A 13,627-nucleotide genomic window follows, 5' to 3' on the forward strand; every position below is an offset into this window, starting at 1 on the left:
CTCAGCTACAGACCAAGCTCTCTGGCAGGAAACAGAAAATATCCCACTCTCTCCCTCCCTCACACATCCAGTCTGAAGCCTCAGAGCGACTCTGGGTTGAGTCCTGCAGCTGTTACTGGAAACATCGCCGCTGCTTCTGCCACTACTGCTATGTTTTATTTAGAGAACCCATACAACAAAAATGATGCAGAGGACAGGAGGCCAACACACCAAAGACTGAGCAAGCAGTACCAGCGGCTTAAAGGAGAGGAAGCATCTGAGTCAGTGAAATTTAACATAATCTCATCAATAAAAGATAATCCACCTCAACTACATCTACGCAGAATAAAACTCCATCTACATGAATGAATAAATGTGAATGGATGCCCTGACAAACATGTGTCTATGTTTGAAGGTTGAGCTCCTTGAACAGCCTATGTCTGGCTCTCACTTACATAATACCAGAACTATCAAATAGATGTTCAGTGAGATTCAACTGTGCTGGGATGGATGAAGAGTTTATTTAAAAATAGAGGAAATACAATCTATTCAGCTTGTTGACACCACAAAATGATTTTTAAAATTATTACAAAATTCCCACCACTTAAGTTGATGTGTCAAATGTCTAATTTGGCCTAACCAAAAGTTCAAAACCTGCAGATTTTTTGGTAACTTTGTAAAAAGATGAATATTTATTCCATTTATTGAAAATTCTTTCATTTTATGATAGCTGAAATTAGGCTCCAGCACTGGTTAACAAAATGCATGGATGGAAATTTAAAAAAATAAAAATTACTGTGAGGGAAAAGTGAAACTGCTCTAGTGTACCTGGGGATTGTTTACTCATGGGTGTGGAGTTGTTATGAAGGAGCAGCCAAGGCTGAAGGCAATGGTTTCGATTTACCAGTCAGTTTATATCTAACCTTCAAACATTCTGGCAGCTAAAATGAGTTTCCTCTGTAGGGTTACAGGGTTCAAGAGCTCAAACATCTAGAGGGAATTTGGACTACAGTTGCTGCTCCTCTCCACTGATCTATCTGTGCAATATCTGGTCAAAATCAAGAGAAAAAGAGTGCCAACAGTCATTTCCCAAAAAGTGCAGTTTCTGTCAAAGCTGTGGAAGGATTTAAAATGTTCACAGACTGAGTATAAGCTGCCTGTCATTAATTCAAGCAATCAAAGATAAACAACATATTTCCTTCTTCGTACATAAATATCGATGTATAATACAGAGTAAGACCGACGGCTGGTGCTGAAGAATCTGAAGAATCTGGGGAGTGGCTGAACATAAATAAATGAACAGTCAGTAACTGAGTGAAAGCCAGCTATTACATAACATCCAGACCATGAAGAAAGGAAGGGCATCATGGAAAATTCACTACCTGCAGTCATACAGCTGAATCAGCTGAGGTTCTACACGTGCGCATGCATGTTACTGCTATGCTCCTGCCTTTGAATGCACCACGGTTACACAGAGAGACTGTACATGTTGGCTCTAACGTTCCTGCACTGACACAAATATGTACATTTCTATTTCATTCAGAAAGTTTAACAACATATTCAGGAACTTTCAAGTTTATACTGAAATTAAGCCTCAACTCTATGTACGAACATCTCAGCAGCAGGACCAAAGTTACTTTTGGCTGCTCACTTATTCACACAGTTTCTCCACAGCAGGTAGCTCAACATGTCTGATTTGGACTCTTTAAGCCAATTGCACTTCCTGGCACAACCCCAAAGAAGACAGTGAGAAATATATCCTTCTTTCCGGGATCAAATCTGAGATCTTTCACTTGTTAGGCAGACTTGTAAACCACTACTGTACACTGTGGAGGCACTAATATCAGAACCTACCACTAAAATATAAATGTCAGTAAAAGCTGCAAAGGGAGTATCAAGGAGCTGAAAGGGCATGAGGTCCAGATGACAGCATGTATGAAACAACAGCTGCAAGTTAACATCTAAACATTTATTTTAAACTGAAGCTAGTTGGAGATCAGCTTACTAAGTAGCAGTCAATGAAGGATTTTATTTCATCTTAATCCCATACCACACAAACTGTCATCTCCAGCATCACAAAAGATGCTACAGACTCAAAAGCGATGTTGATTCTCTTCGAGCGATTCTAAATTCAACAGATGTCAAAACCTTTTCTGTTTCCATCAAACAGAAATAAACAGGCTATCCCTTCCTACCTTGAGCTGCACTAAGTGGACGTCCACGTGCCGGTTGTTGCTGTCTTGCCCCACAGAGTGTGTGAGCTGCGTCACTCTGTCACTGGTTGCTCTCAGCCACTTCTCAATCTCTGGCAGGTGGAGGACGACCTTCCAGTCAGCTCCAGTGTGGAGAGGCGGAGGTTTTGTTGACCTGAAGAAAAACACACGCCACACAAGACAAACGACCTCAACAAGACAGACTTATAGCACTGCTACAGAATTACCTTGTGATCTTTTCCACAGACTTACTTAGACCTTAAGAAATAGTGTATAACAAGAGAGAAAACACATTAATTGTTATGATCATCACTATGGCTAGTTTTATACCTCCGGGAGTTGTCTTGTCCCATGTGAGGTCCGTCAGTGAGGCTTCCCTGGCTCGGGCCTGGGCCCGGTGAGGTAGAGCCATCCTTCGACTGATGCTCCAGGCCGAGAGGGGGAACAGTGATAGCAGCAAGTGCGCTCGAGGTGTTGGGGTCCAGGTTCGGGGTGACAGGAGTGACAGAGGTGAGCATCGGCGAGGCTGGCTCAGGGGCCACCGGTGAGAGAGCTACGACACTCATGGTGTTGGAGAGAGGGGAGGTACACGATTCCTAATGTGGGTTCACAGGACTCACTGAATAACACTGGAGACAGAAGAACAGAAAGTATATGAAGGTCAATAAAAACTTTTCAAAGAATTCAAAGGAAGAACAAAAATGAAGGCTAAGGAACTAAATACAAACACTGCATCTACAACAAACACTAAAATGGCAGTGGACACGAAAATTAATACTCAAAAATTTGAAAACAAATAAGACAGGTGTTAATTAACAGGGGTGCACCACCGAAAGTAAATTCCGTGGTCATAGGACATTTATATTGAAAAAACATTTAAAAGGCAGAAATGCTTTTCTTGACTGAATATATATTAAAAACAAATCATTTTTTCTTCAAATCATTTTTAGTGAAAAATATCTTCAGACAATCAAATAAATATCACTCTTGCTTTATATAGCAACATCCAAGTTTACCATTCACTTTAATGGTTTTTGCATATAAATTGCATATAAAACTGTTGTAGTCTAGCAAACAGGTTTTGACCTTCTCACAAAGGAAAATCTTCAGGCCTGTGATGGAATATTTTTTAACCAATTCTTTATATTATACATTTGATCCCCAAAAGCAAGAAGTAACAGGAAAACACAGATTTCTGTAAAATAAGGCAACACAGTAATATTGTCTCAGCTGTATGTAGACGAACTCTGTTTATGTATAATAAAGTCCCAAGATGTATCATTAAACTGAAAAAGCCAGCAATTTAACAGAAAATTAAACATTCATTGTAGTAAATGTTTTATCAAAGGTCGAAGTGTCTCAGCCAATAAGACGTGTACAGGAGTGAGTGACGAGTCAATTAGAGAAGTGACCTTTTCACTGGTGATTCTGTTGTCAAGCTGTGGAAGTACACAAACATCGATATAAACTGCCCTCCGAACGTCATGTAGATAAAACGATGAAGCAGCTGTTCACTCACAGACCTGCACAGTTACAGTTAGGAAAGCCATGTAAGGTACATAAACAGAAAAGAACAATACAAAGCAAACTAAGGTATAAAGAAGTATAAAAATGAGAGCTATGTCAAATTATTTTTTACAAAATAAAATAATAAACAGGAGAGAATTATTGGCTTCAACACACTGAGCAAAGATGCAGTACATATGTGCTCCCTCTTTTCCCTTTTCATCATCACTTATTATTCAATTATTCTGTCTTCTTTCCATCTTTAACTCTACAAAGCCTTTTCATCAACTTCCAGTCTATTCACCTTCTGACATAAAGTATTCAATCAAAACACTAAATACACGAATCTTGTGTAGTTTTCTGTTTAAATTTCCATATACTATCAGATCTGTTCATAGACAGCCGGGGCAATTCCCCACGAACCTCAACGTAGGAGGGGCCCCTCCTCTGCATTATACTGGGTGCTCATATTCTCAGTCTTAGAGTAAATTTTAATTCTGTTCAATCCTATTCAATTTTATTTATATAGCACCAAATCACAACAACAGTTGCTTGAAGGTATTTATACTGTAAGGTAAAGACTGCAATAACACAAGCAAGAACTTGGTGACAGTGTGAAGGAAAAACTAGTATACTACCAGGACTTTGGCTTTCAGCACCATTAGTTGGTGACTTTGCTGAGTGCAAGGCCCAAACAATTACGTTTTTGTGTGTTTTTAAATCAGATATTGGGTCTGTACATGTGACACTATGGTTTTTTCATATTGTGAAATGCACTGCAAAACAAACTGAGTTAGACTAACTGTGTTACTTAAAGGTTGCATGAAAATACCCTGCAAATTAGTGCAGGATAAAAAGGTTAGCTTGCTGTACTGTCATTACTGTTTGTGTACAGTAGAAAGACAGCATAATCAGTGTACTGTCAGTGTAGAGGATGGAAATCTGCCAGGACAACTCATAAAACATCTGCTGACATCTGGTTAAATTCAGTTGTGTACATCCACAGAGAGCAGCAGGTCAGCTGATCACAGCCTGTACACTAAGAAAATCTACTGGAGCTCTCAATAGAAATTATTGTGAGTTGTGATTCCTTTATCAGAATTAGAATTTAGTCTGAAATAAGGTTTGCCTTCCTATTGACTAATATTAGACTAATAATAATGTTATTATTATGTTAATGTAGCACAGGTGGTAGAAATGTTCTTCAAGGAGCTACTTCTACTTCCTCACTTTGAGTACATTTTCACTTTTACTTGAGTAAAGACGTTGAACCAGTACTTCAACTTTTACTGGAGTATTTTTCAACACTATTATCTATACTTCTACTTAAGCAAAGAGTGTCTGTGCTTTTGCCACCTCTGCATAGCTGAAAATCTCAAAAAAGGCGACAAGTACAGGAATGTTGTGGACCCAAAGGGAAAGAGAGAGCAAAGTCTATATATTGTGTATTTTTCAGTCTGTACAGTTCTCATGTCTTGCAGTGAAATACACTCCACCTCCATAAAGTTCATGTGAAAGAAGTTGTGTCTTGACCATGAGCTTCTAACAGAACTGCACAAGACTTTCAGAAAACTTTCCAGATGAACCAGTGGGCTGGACAAGACTGAGTAGTTTGAATACTTCAAACTTTCTCCCAGGTGTGCAGCTGTTCCACTGTCTAGAAAATGTCTTATTGGTCAGAGGACAATCTCGACTGCCTTCTCTGCCATTAAATCTTTGTGCCCGGTCAATAAGGAAGGATCTTCTGTGTATAATCCACCTGAAAACTAACTTGGAAGTAAAGATCCAGTGTGAGGCCTTTTATATAAGACACAGCCAACATTTTGGCCATTTATTGTCATTTAATGACAGAAAATTATATGTGGCCCAGCAAGTCACAGCCTGAAAAGATCACATGGACCCTCATGTGCTCACAGGAGGTGCCATTGAGGTTGGATGTGATGTGTGTCAGGTGGCAAAGACGTTGACAGTCCAATCCCTGAATGTTGAGACTACCTATTGGGACAGGAACACCACCACTCTGGAATGGTGCCATGGCTGCAGTGATGCAGATGCTATACCAGTCTGTTGTGATGAAGAGAGAGCCGAGATTAAAAGTGAAATTAAGAAATTGCCATTCCTTACCCTCATCTACTGTATGGTCACAAGCTCTGAGTAGAGACCAAATCAGTGAGATCACAGATATGAGCTTTCTTCACAGGGTGGCTGGCCCAACCCTTAGAGACAGGGTGAGAAGCTCAGTCATTCAGCAGAGACAGAGTAGATCCCCGACTCTCGACTCTTCCACATCGAAAACAACACAGGACACAGGACCGCACTGCAAACGTGGTTTATAGAATCCAACATTAGACCTGAAACATATAATTATTTAAAATGAGCTCAATCTTAAAAATTTGCAGTAGTTATATTAAACCATTTAACGCTAAAGGGGTCATTTTTCTGCAGAATAGTTATTTTGGTTTTATTCTTTATGCACAATCATTTTCCAATAATACAGTTTTATTTGTACTGAGGTGTTTTATTATTCTTTTCCTAATGAAATGGTTTGATAATTTCCTCCACCTCTTGTCATTGTCAGTTAATAGTAAATAATTTTTTATTAGATATTTGTAATATAGCAGACATTTATGTAACTAAAGTAGTAATATTTCACAATTATTTAGCCAGGAATGAGTGCAGAAAGGTGAAGATGTCCATGTAGAGTGCAGACATGCAGTACATTTTAATCTGGTCCAGTTTATCTTGTTAAATTAATAATTAGTGGAGCTTTTAAGGCTTGCCTTTCTGTAAAAGTCACCGCACGCCACTGCTTTAGAGTGACTCTGGCTATATCGGTTAGTGCTAAACTTGGTTTTGGTTAATAGGAATGAAAATAATCCCTCCAACAGTAGGAGCTCATTTTGAAAAGTCGGAGGGAATGTTGTTATTCCTGAATTCTCTCTGCTTTACTGTAAGTGACTAAAAAGCAGATGAGTTTTAAGGTGAGCACATGAAACACTGCTAAACTTGTACCAGTGACTATATTATATCAACAACTACATTTGTGTCCTTGGCTATAGTTAGATACCTGATAAAATATAAGAAATGGCTACTACTAATCCAGCTGTCATTTTCAATTGATTGCTGAAAAATATTTCCTGTTCAGCTCCAGCGCACACGTCATCTAACATGCAGGAAGCTGGTTACTGTCACTGCCCTGCTTTGGCTCCAGGGTGAATTTCCTTCATACTTTGTAGGGTTGATAATAAAAGAAAAAGACAGAGAAAGCAGTGCAAATTACAGAAAACTAGCCGTTAGCTTCATATTGTTAACTATATACAGATGAAGCACATGAAAAATAAAGCGCAGGTCATGTAAATGTGACACAGGAGCCGATTATCTGTGATCAGTTGTGAGCGTGTTATGGAGTGAAGTATGCAATGCCAACCTTTTACTGGAATCACTTGAGGCAAAAAAAAGTATCTTTTCATTTGACGGCACATGCCAGAGGATGCAGCAGTAATAGGCTAATAGTGGAAAACTCCAACTGTGGCCATCTGATGACTACAGAAGATTTAAAAAAGACTTTTTAAAGACACTTTAAAAGGAGGAACTGAACTGTCTGTCCAGAGATTCCTTGTGCTTTATTTTTTCCCTACTGAGAGTTTCTTATCTGGAGCTTTTGGTTTTTGGAGAACTGCTACTGTTTACTTGGAGGTATTGGATGTATTTTAGGCCTGTTTTCAGAAGCTTGACTCGGGAGCAGAAACGTGACTGAGAGGTTTGAGGCAAGGAGAAAATGGAATCTCAGCCTGAGGCCAATCTCAAATGTCCAATCTGCCTTGAAATCTTTCAAGATCCTGTAATCCTGTGGTGCAGCCACAGTTTCTGTAGAGCGTGTCTTCAGAGATGGTGGACAGAGACCTCTGTTACATGTCCAATTTGCAGGACAACATTTTTACAAGGCGATCCACCACAAAACTTGGCTCTAAGGAACCTTTGTGAGGCATATTTACTGGAGAGAACTGGAAGATTTCACTGCAAACTGCACAAGGAAAATCTGACACTCTTCTGTGTGGACCATCTTGAGCCAGTGTGTGTTGTGTGCTTGCACTCAGAAACTCACAAGAACCACAGATTCAAGCCCATCAATGAAGTTGCTCAGGATTAGAAAGAGGGACTCCGGAAACTCCTAAAGCCTTTACAAGAGAAAAGTGAGCTCTTAAACACCATTAAAGAAGACTTTGACCAAACAGCTGAAAATATTGAAGTTCAGGCTCAAGACATAGAGAGGCAGATTAAGGATGTGTTCTCGATACTTCATGAATTTCTCCAAAAAGAAGAGAGAGCAAGAATTGGTAGTCTGAGAGACGAAAAGCAGCGTAAGAGTCAAATGCTGAAGAGGAAGACAAATGTTCTGAGCAGAGAGATTGCAACTCTTTCAGAGACAATCAGAGAAACAGACGAGGCACTAGAAGCAGAAAATATGTCCTTCCTGCGGAACTATAGCGCTGCAGCTCAAAGAGTCCAGCATTCCCTGCCAGGTGTTGAAGAACTAACCCCAGGAGCTCTGATAGACACGGATAAACACCTGAGCAACCTCTCTTTTGCCATCCTGGACAGAATGAAAGATATGATTTTCTCTACTTTTAAACCTGAGTCCTCCCGTCCCGGCTATCTACAGGCACCTGCTTACTACGATAACCACAGAGTAGTTCAGACCACGAGGCCAATGAGTCTTGCGCTGCCAGAGAGTCAAGCTTGAGAACTCAGTCATATGCTTGACAACAAAGTCTTCCCACCACCACTCGCAAATCCATTATTCCCACGGCAGCCTGCTCAGGCTTCCGTCAGTAGTAACGTTCCTGGAAATGTAGGAGGTTGGGATTTGAGACCTGCAGCAACTTCAGTGTGCAATGAAGAAAAAAGTAAGCGTGGAAAGAAATTCATATTCCCCACCATATTAAAGCCAAAAAAGTAAAGGACAGCTATGTTTTGTTAAGATGTAATTTAGAATTTCTGATATTTGTCATTATATATAAATCAGTGTCATTTGCTAGTTTTTTAAATTGTACCCAATTTACGCAGTGGGGTAAATTAAATCCTCTTCAAAGCCTCGCAGCACAATTCAAAGCAGCCAGTTGGCCCTCACACTGACCGTAAAGTTAAGTCTAAAAGTACATTAGGTTGACTATCTTACTTTTAGAGGGGTGAAACTAATAAACAGGCAACCCGAGGCATATTGAGTGTTTCTTTGAAAAGAATTATTTATTAACAGTTGTCACTTTTGTAAAGTTTATGTGTTAGATTTTGACGTGTTGTGTGAAAGGAACTAAATCTGACAAGATGTGAAAGCAAGCAGAATTTGAAAAAAGCTTCTGTAACCTGTTGTAATCAAGAATAAATTGATGATGTATTTGATTGTCACCATGTGTAATTACTGAGTACTGTTTCAAATAAAAATGTGTCGCTCCCCCATTAACACCCAAGACAGGAAACAAATCATAGCCCTCAAAGAAGCTGTTTGGTGTTAGACGGACTGTGAGAAAAGTGAGGAACTGAGAAGGAATATCAGCTCTCTGAGAAACAGCAAGAGCTGAGGACGGTGTGTCCAGACTGAGAGCTGGGGAAGGACAGTCGTGCTTTTACATTAAATTCTTGGTCTAGTATTTGGAGCACCCTAGTGATAGAAAAGGGTGTGTGCTCTGCAAACACACTGATTTACAATGTTTATGCAGCACTGACAGCAAACAACAGCGGGAACATTTCGATTCACATTTTTATTCACATGTTTTATGTCAAACTTGATTTCTTTTTTTTTTCAGCACTGCAAAGTCTTCTTAGTTGTTCAGTTACAACTGAACAACAACAACAATAATAATACTAATGACAACAAATGACAGAGGGAGAGACAAAGCTAAAAAAAAAACATTATTATAAATACAGGACACTGGGCTATGAGCTACTGGAGCTTTTTCTGTAATTTAACACATTTATTTTATTTATGTAAAATTGTGAAATTGCATTTTTTTTCTTATATTAAGACATCTCAGGTATTAAATGTGTAATTGTGTCTGTGTCTTTACACTGACAGAAAGGGGCGTTTCACCGGACCATCTTAAGATTGAAGTGGGCTGTTTTCAGCCTGCGGTGTAGAATTAGCTTTATATCCCTGATGTAGATGATGCATATACTCATGATCAAGCTTAATGTCACATCATTTGAATTTTCACTGCAAATTCAAGAGGTCTTTTACATAGAAACCAATCAATAGGCTGTTAAAGGCAACTAAGAGAGGTGAATAAGTCCCTTATATTTTACTTTAAACCCGTCCACTGATTTGATACAAGCAGCTAATACATGTGAAACACTACAAAGGAGGAGCATCTCTTAAAAAATGTAGTAAATCTGTAAATCTGTAACTTAAGACTTATTTAAACTTGTTAAACTTTTCTAGAAAAAAAGATCATTAGATCCTTAGTCATTCTTAGTCAAATTTTAAGATTTATTGCCAGGTTGACTACCATTTGCAATGACTAATCCCAGCCTGAAAATGGAGAAACACACACACACACACACACACACACAGACTATTGCATCATACCTCTCCGTCTGCTCTGAATTTAAAGACGTAATAATCCCTTCTCTTTAAAAGCAGATGGAGTAATCCTGTTTCATATGCAGAGGCAAAAGATGAAACATGTGGTCAGACATGTGGTCACAACAAACTCTCTTCCTGTCATCTGCTCCACTCTTCCTTCTGTCTCTCTGAAGGAAATAAAAGCTCTCCCTTCTTTCTTTTTCTCCCACTCACAGTTTGTCTCTCACTCTCTCTTTCTGCCCATCATTCAGCCTGTCACAGCATGGCACGGGACAGGGACTGTGTGTGTGTGTGTGTGTGTGTGTGTGTGTGTGCCCTACCCTTGATCACAGCTGCAGCTCTAAATCCTTTTAACCACCAGCAGACGTAGTGAACAAATAGAATGTTTTATTCATTTTCTCCTTTCTTTGAATAAAATTTCCATCCAGCTTCCAGTTTACTTTGTCTGTATGTTTCACTGTGATTTTAATATATATATATTTTTTTTTAAATAAAGCACTTCTGTAGCAAAAATATCAGGGCAAGCAAAGTAAAAGCATCTTTTAGTATTTTCTATGTCAAAAAGATCAATTTAAGTAGTTATTGTGCAAAACAGGTTTCAACTTCAAATCTCCAATCTTTACTGAATAATCTTAATAATGATAAATCTACTGAATTATCAGTAGAAAATTTCAGAGATCAAGGTAGCTTGAGCTCTGTACATTGTTTTATTTCCCCTAAAACTTCAACAAGAGAAACAGAAGATCTTCATATTTGGGAAAAGTGTTTTACATGAATTCACTGGATTTCTCTGACTGACTAATCAATTGTATCATTTCAGTCCTGATATTTCAGGAAGATCAACCTGGCACATGTGTGTAAATAATGAAGAAAGAGTGGCTCAAATATATAATGACTGAATGATTGCACTAGTGGTTTCAATACTGCACCACAATGATCCATTTTAACTGAGCGTTTTACTAAAGACAGTAAAAATTCATTACCTGTAAGTTCGTACTTTAATCAAAAGTGGATTAACAGGGAAAACTTTTATACACTTTTAAAGTTATTGATTAAAAAGTAGCAGATGTTCACTATACTAAAAGAAAAATAATGCTGGAATGTGAAAACTGTGAAATCATTTTCTTTTTTCATTATAGACACACACAGTGAAGGCACAGGGTGACCCAGTAACCAGCAGCAGTGGTCATCATGCTTGCTGTGCTGGGATGATTCAGGCTCTATATTGATCAGGATTAGAGGCAGCAGTGAAGCAGAGAAACAATGTCAGTGGAGCAGCAGAAGAGAAACCAGTCAATGATAAACTCAACCTGCCTGACATGATTAATGCTGGTGATACAGCGCGACCTAGATAGGTGAGGACACGGCTGAGAGTGACACTGCAACTTCATTCTGACTTTCTCATATGTCTGTTTTTTAACTGCTGTTGCTTGTTTTTGCAAATGAATCAAACCAATTCTCCTTGTTTGGAAAATGATGCTTTAACTTAAGAGTGGCACACCACAGGTTTGCACAGCTCATATTAAAAAGGCAGAGCGCCGATGGAAGCGGGCTCACATATTTACTTGTGACCTGTGATGTCTGCCTGCAGATTATGACCCCCTATGAGCAAGCACTTTGGCAACAGTGGGAAGGAAAAACTCCTTTTTAACAGGAAGAAACCTCCGGCAGAACCAGGCTCAGGGAGGGGCGGGGAGAGAGAAGGAAGACAGGATAAAGACATGCTGTGGAAGAGAACCAGAGATTAATAAACGTTTAAGTGTTAATCAAAGAAGTGAGAGTAAGCCAACTTCCTTTAGTTACACCAACAATGTAAGTAGTCAGACTGAGCTAGAATGTTGTATTCTCTACTGTTCAGACATTATCATTAATGTTCATAAACTCTGTGCTCAGCTGCTCATTGATGCTCAGGCCACCCAGGTTTCAAACATTAATATCAATGACAGGTGCTCTGTTCACACAAGGTTGGTGAAGCTTGGCTAATAACACTGCGTCAGGTGAAAAATTCCCATCTCACTACAGACACACTGCAGTGTGTGGTTTTATATTTTTACAGTGTCTCTGTATGACACTATAATGTAAAGTCAGTCTATTCCTATTATATAAATGTAACTTTTTACCAAAATGTTTACTTCTGACATCAGAGATCTTTTCTCGACGTGTTGCAGTGATCATTCTAAATACAAAGTAACATGTAACTCAGAAAAAACTGCATTGATTAGAGAAAAATGATCAAAATAAACATTATTGTATTATTTTTAATTCCATCTTATATCATGACATAAGATAAATACTCTAAATACTCCAAATACTATTTTTCAAAATAGCTATTTAATACAAAGCAAACTATTGCATGTATGACCTGAGCATTGTGTCCAGTATTTTCTTTACAAATTTTTTACATTACATTTATTTCTGATCAAATTTCATGACTTCTCATGGGTCCCCAATTCCTTGGATTTAGAAACCCTCAAAATACCGCAGCTCTTTGGGAATGAAGTACAAACACTTTCCTCTGTCTTTCTTTGTAACATTAAACCCAGTGAAGCACTTCCTGTATCCAACATGATTCAGGATGGGCTCAGCAGGCAGGAATAGACATGATGTCAGTCACTATGACCTCATCAGTCCAGTGACCACAGAGGAAGAAACGTAAGTTGCAATGATGGAGACAGAGTGGGGAGGTACAAAGAGAATGACTCAAAAATGATGCTAATAGTTGTCATGGTGAGGAAAGGACGATACCACACAACTAAAAAAAACACAGATCTTATCACCTATGACGAGATCTGCAATTACAACTCTTCCACAGATTTTTAGTGAAGGTTTGCGGAACAATATGGCCAACACCTCTCTACACCGGCGATCTGGAGCAGACTGAACACAGCCAATCTTTGGTCTCACAGGGCTGCCAAGAGGTCTGCCATGCCTGCCCTTCACCGTCAGACCAGTTGATGTCAGCAACATGTGCCGTGGCGCCTGAATATGTGGAGGAACGTTATGTTGAACAATGAGTCCAGATTGTTCCTACTACAATTGGACTGTAGGGTCAAAGTGTGGAGAAGACATGGAGCGTGCTATGCGCATTGCTGCACTGCTAGTGTAACAGCTTCGTTGGAGGTAGTGTGATGGTGCGGTGCAGCATCACCCTCACTGGAAAAACAAGGTTTGTCGTAATCGGCAGCAAACTCAACGCAGAGAGATATCGAGATGAGATTCTGCAACCAGTGGCAATTCCATATCTCCACAGTCTGGGACTGAACTCTGTCTTCCAGGATGACAACGCCCCCACAGACTGGGTTTATCACCTCCAGAATAACTCCAGTATTTGGGAGTGGAGAAGATGAAA

At 39.2% G+C, this 13,627-nt stretch overlaps 1 protein-coding gene across 5 annotated transcripts in view; it reads right to left on the reverse strand.

The window, feature by feature from the left end:
• The window catches only part of akap6 (A kinase (PRKA) anchor protein 6), a 218,854-nt gene that overhangs the window by 189,434 nt on the left and 15,793 nt on the right, over positions 1-13,627 (reverse strand). For 2 of the 5 annotated variants that reach the window (XM_025901263.1, XM_025901262.1), the window contains 3 exons: positions 5,823-6,049; positions 2,523-2,821; positions 2,175-2,346 (listed from right to left, as the gene is read on the reverse strand). In XM_025901263.1, the coding sequence (XP_025757048.1) occupies positions 2,175-2,346; positions 2,523-2,758 (408 nt within the window). In that variant the 5' untranslated portion in view covers positions 2,759-2,821; positions 5,823-6,049. Of the gene's footprint in view, positions 1-2,174; positions 2,347-2,522; positions 2,822-5,822; positions 6,050-10,281; positions 10,709-13,627 lie in introns of those variants that run through there. The other 3 variants (XM_025901261.1, XM_025901264.1, XM_013274985.3) reach the window with 2 other exon arrangements.

Source organism: Oreochromis niloticus, linkage group LG19, assembly GCF_001858045.2.
Source record: "Oreochromis niloticus isolate F11D_XX linkage group LG19, O_niloticus_UMD_NMBU, whole genome shotgun sequence".
Lineage (NCBI taxonomy): Eukaryota > Metazoa > Chordata > Actinopteri > Cichliformes > Cichlidae > Oreochromis > Oreochromis niloticus.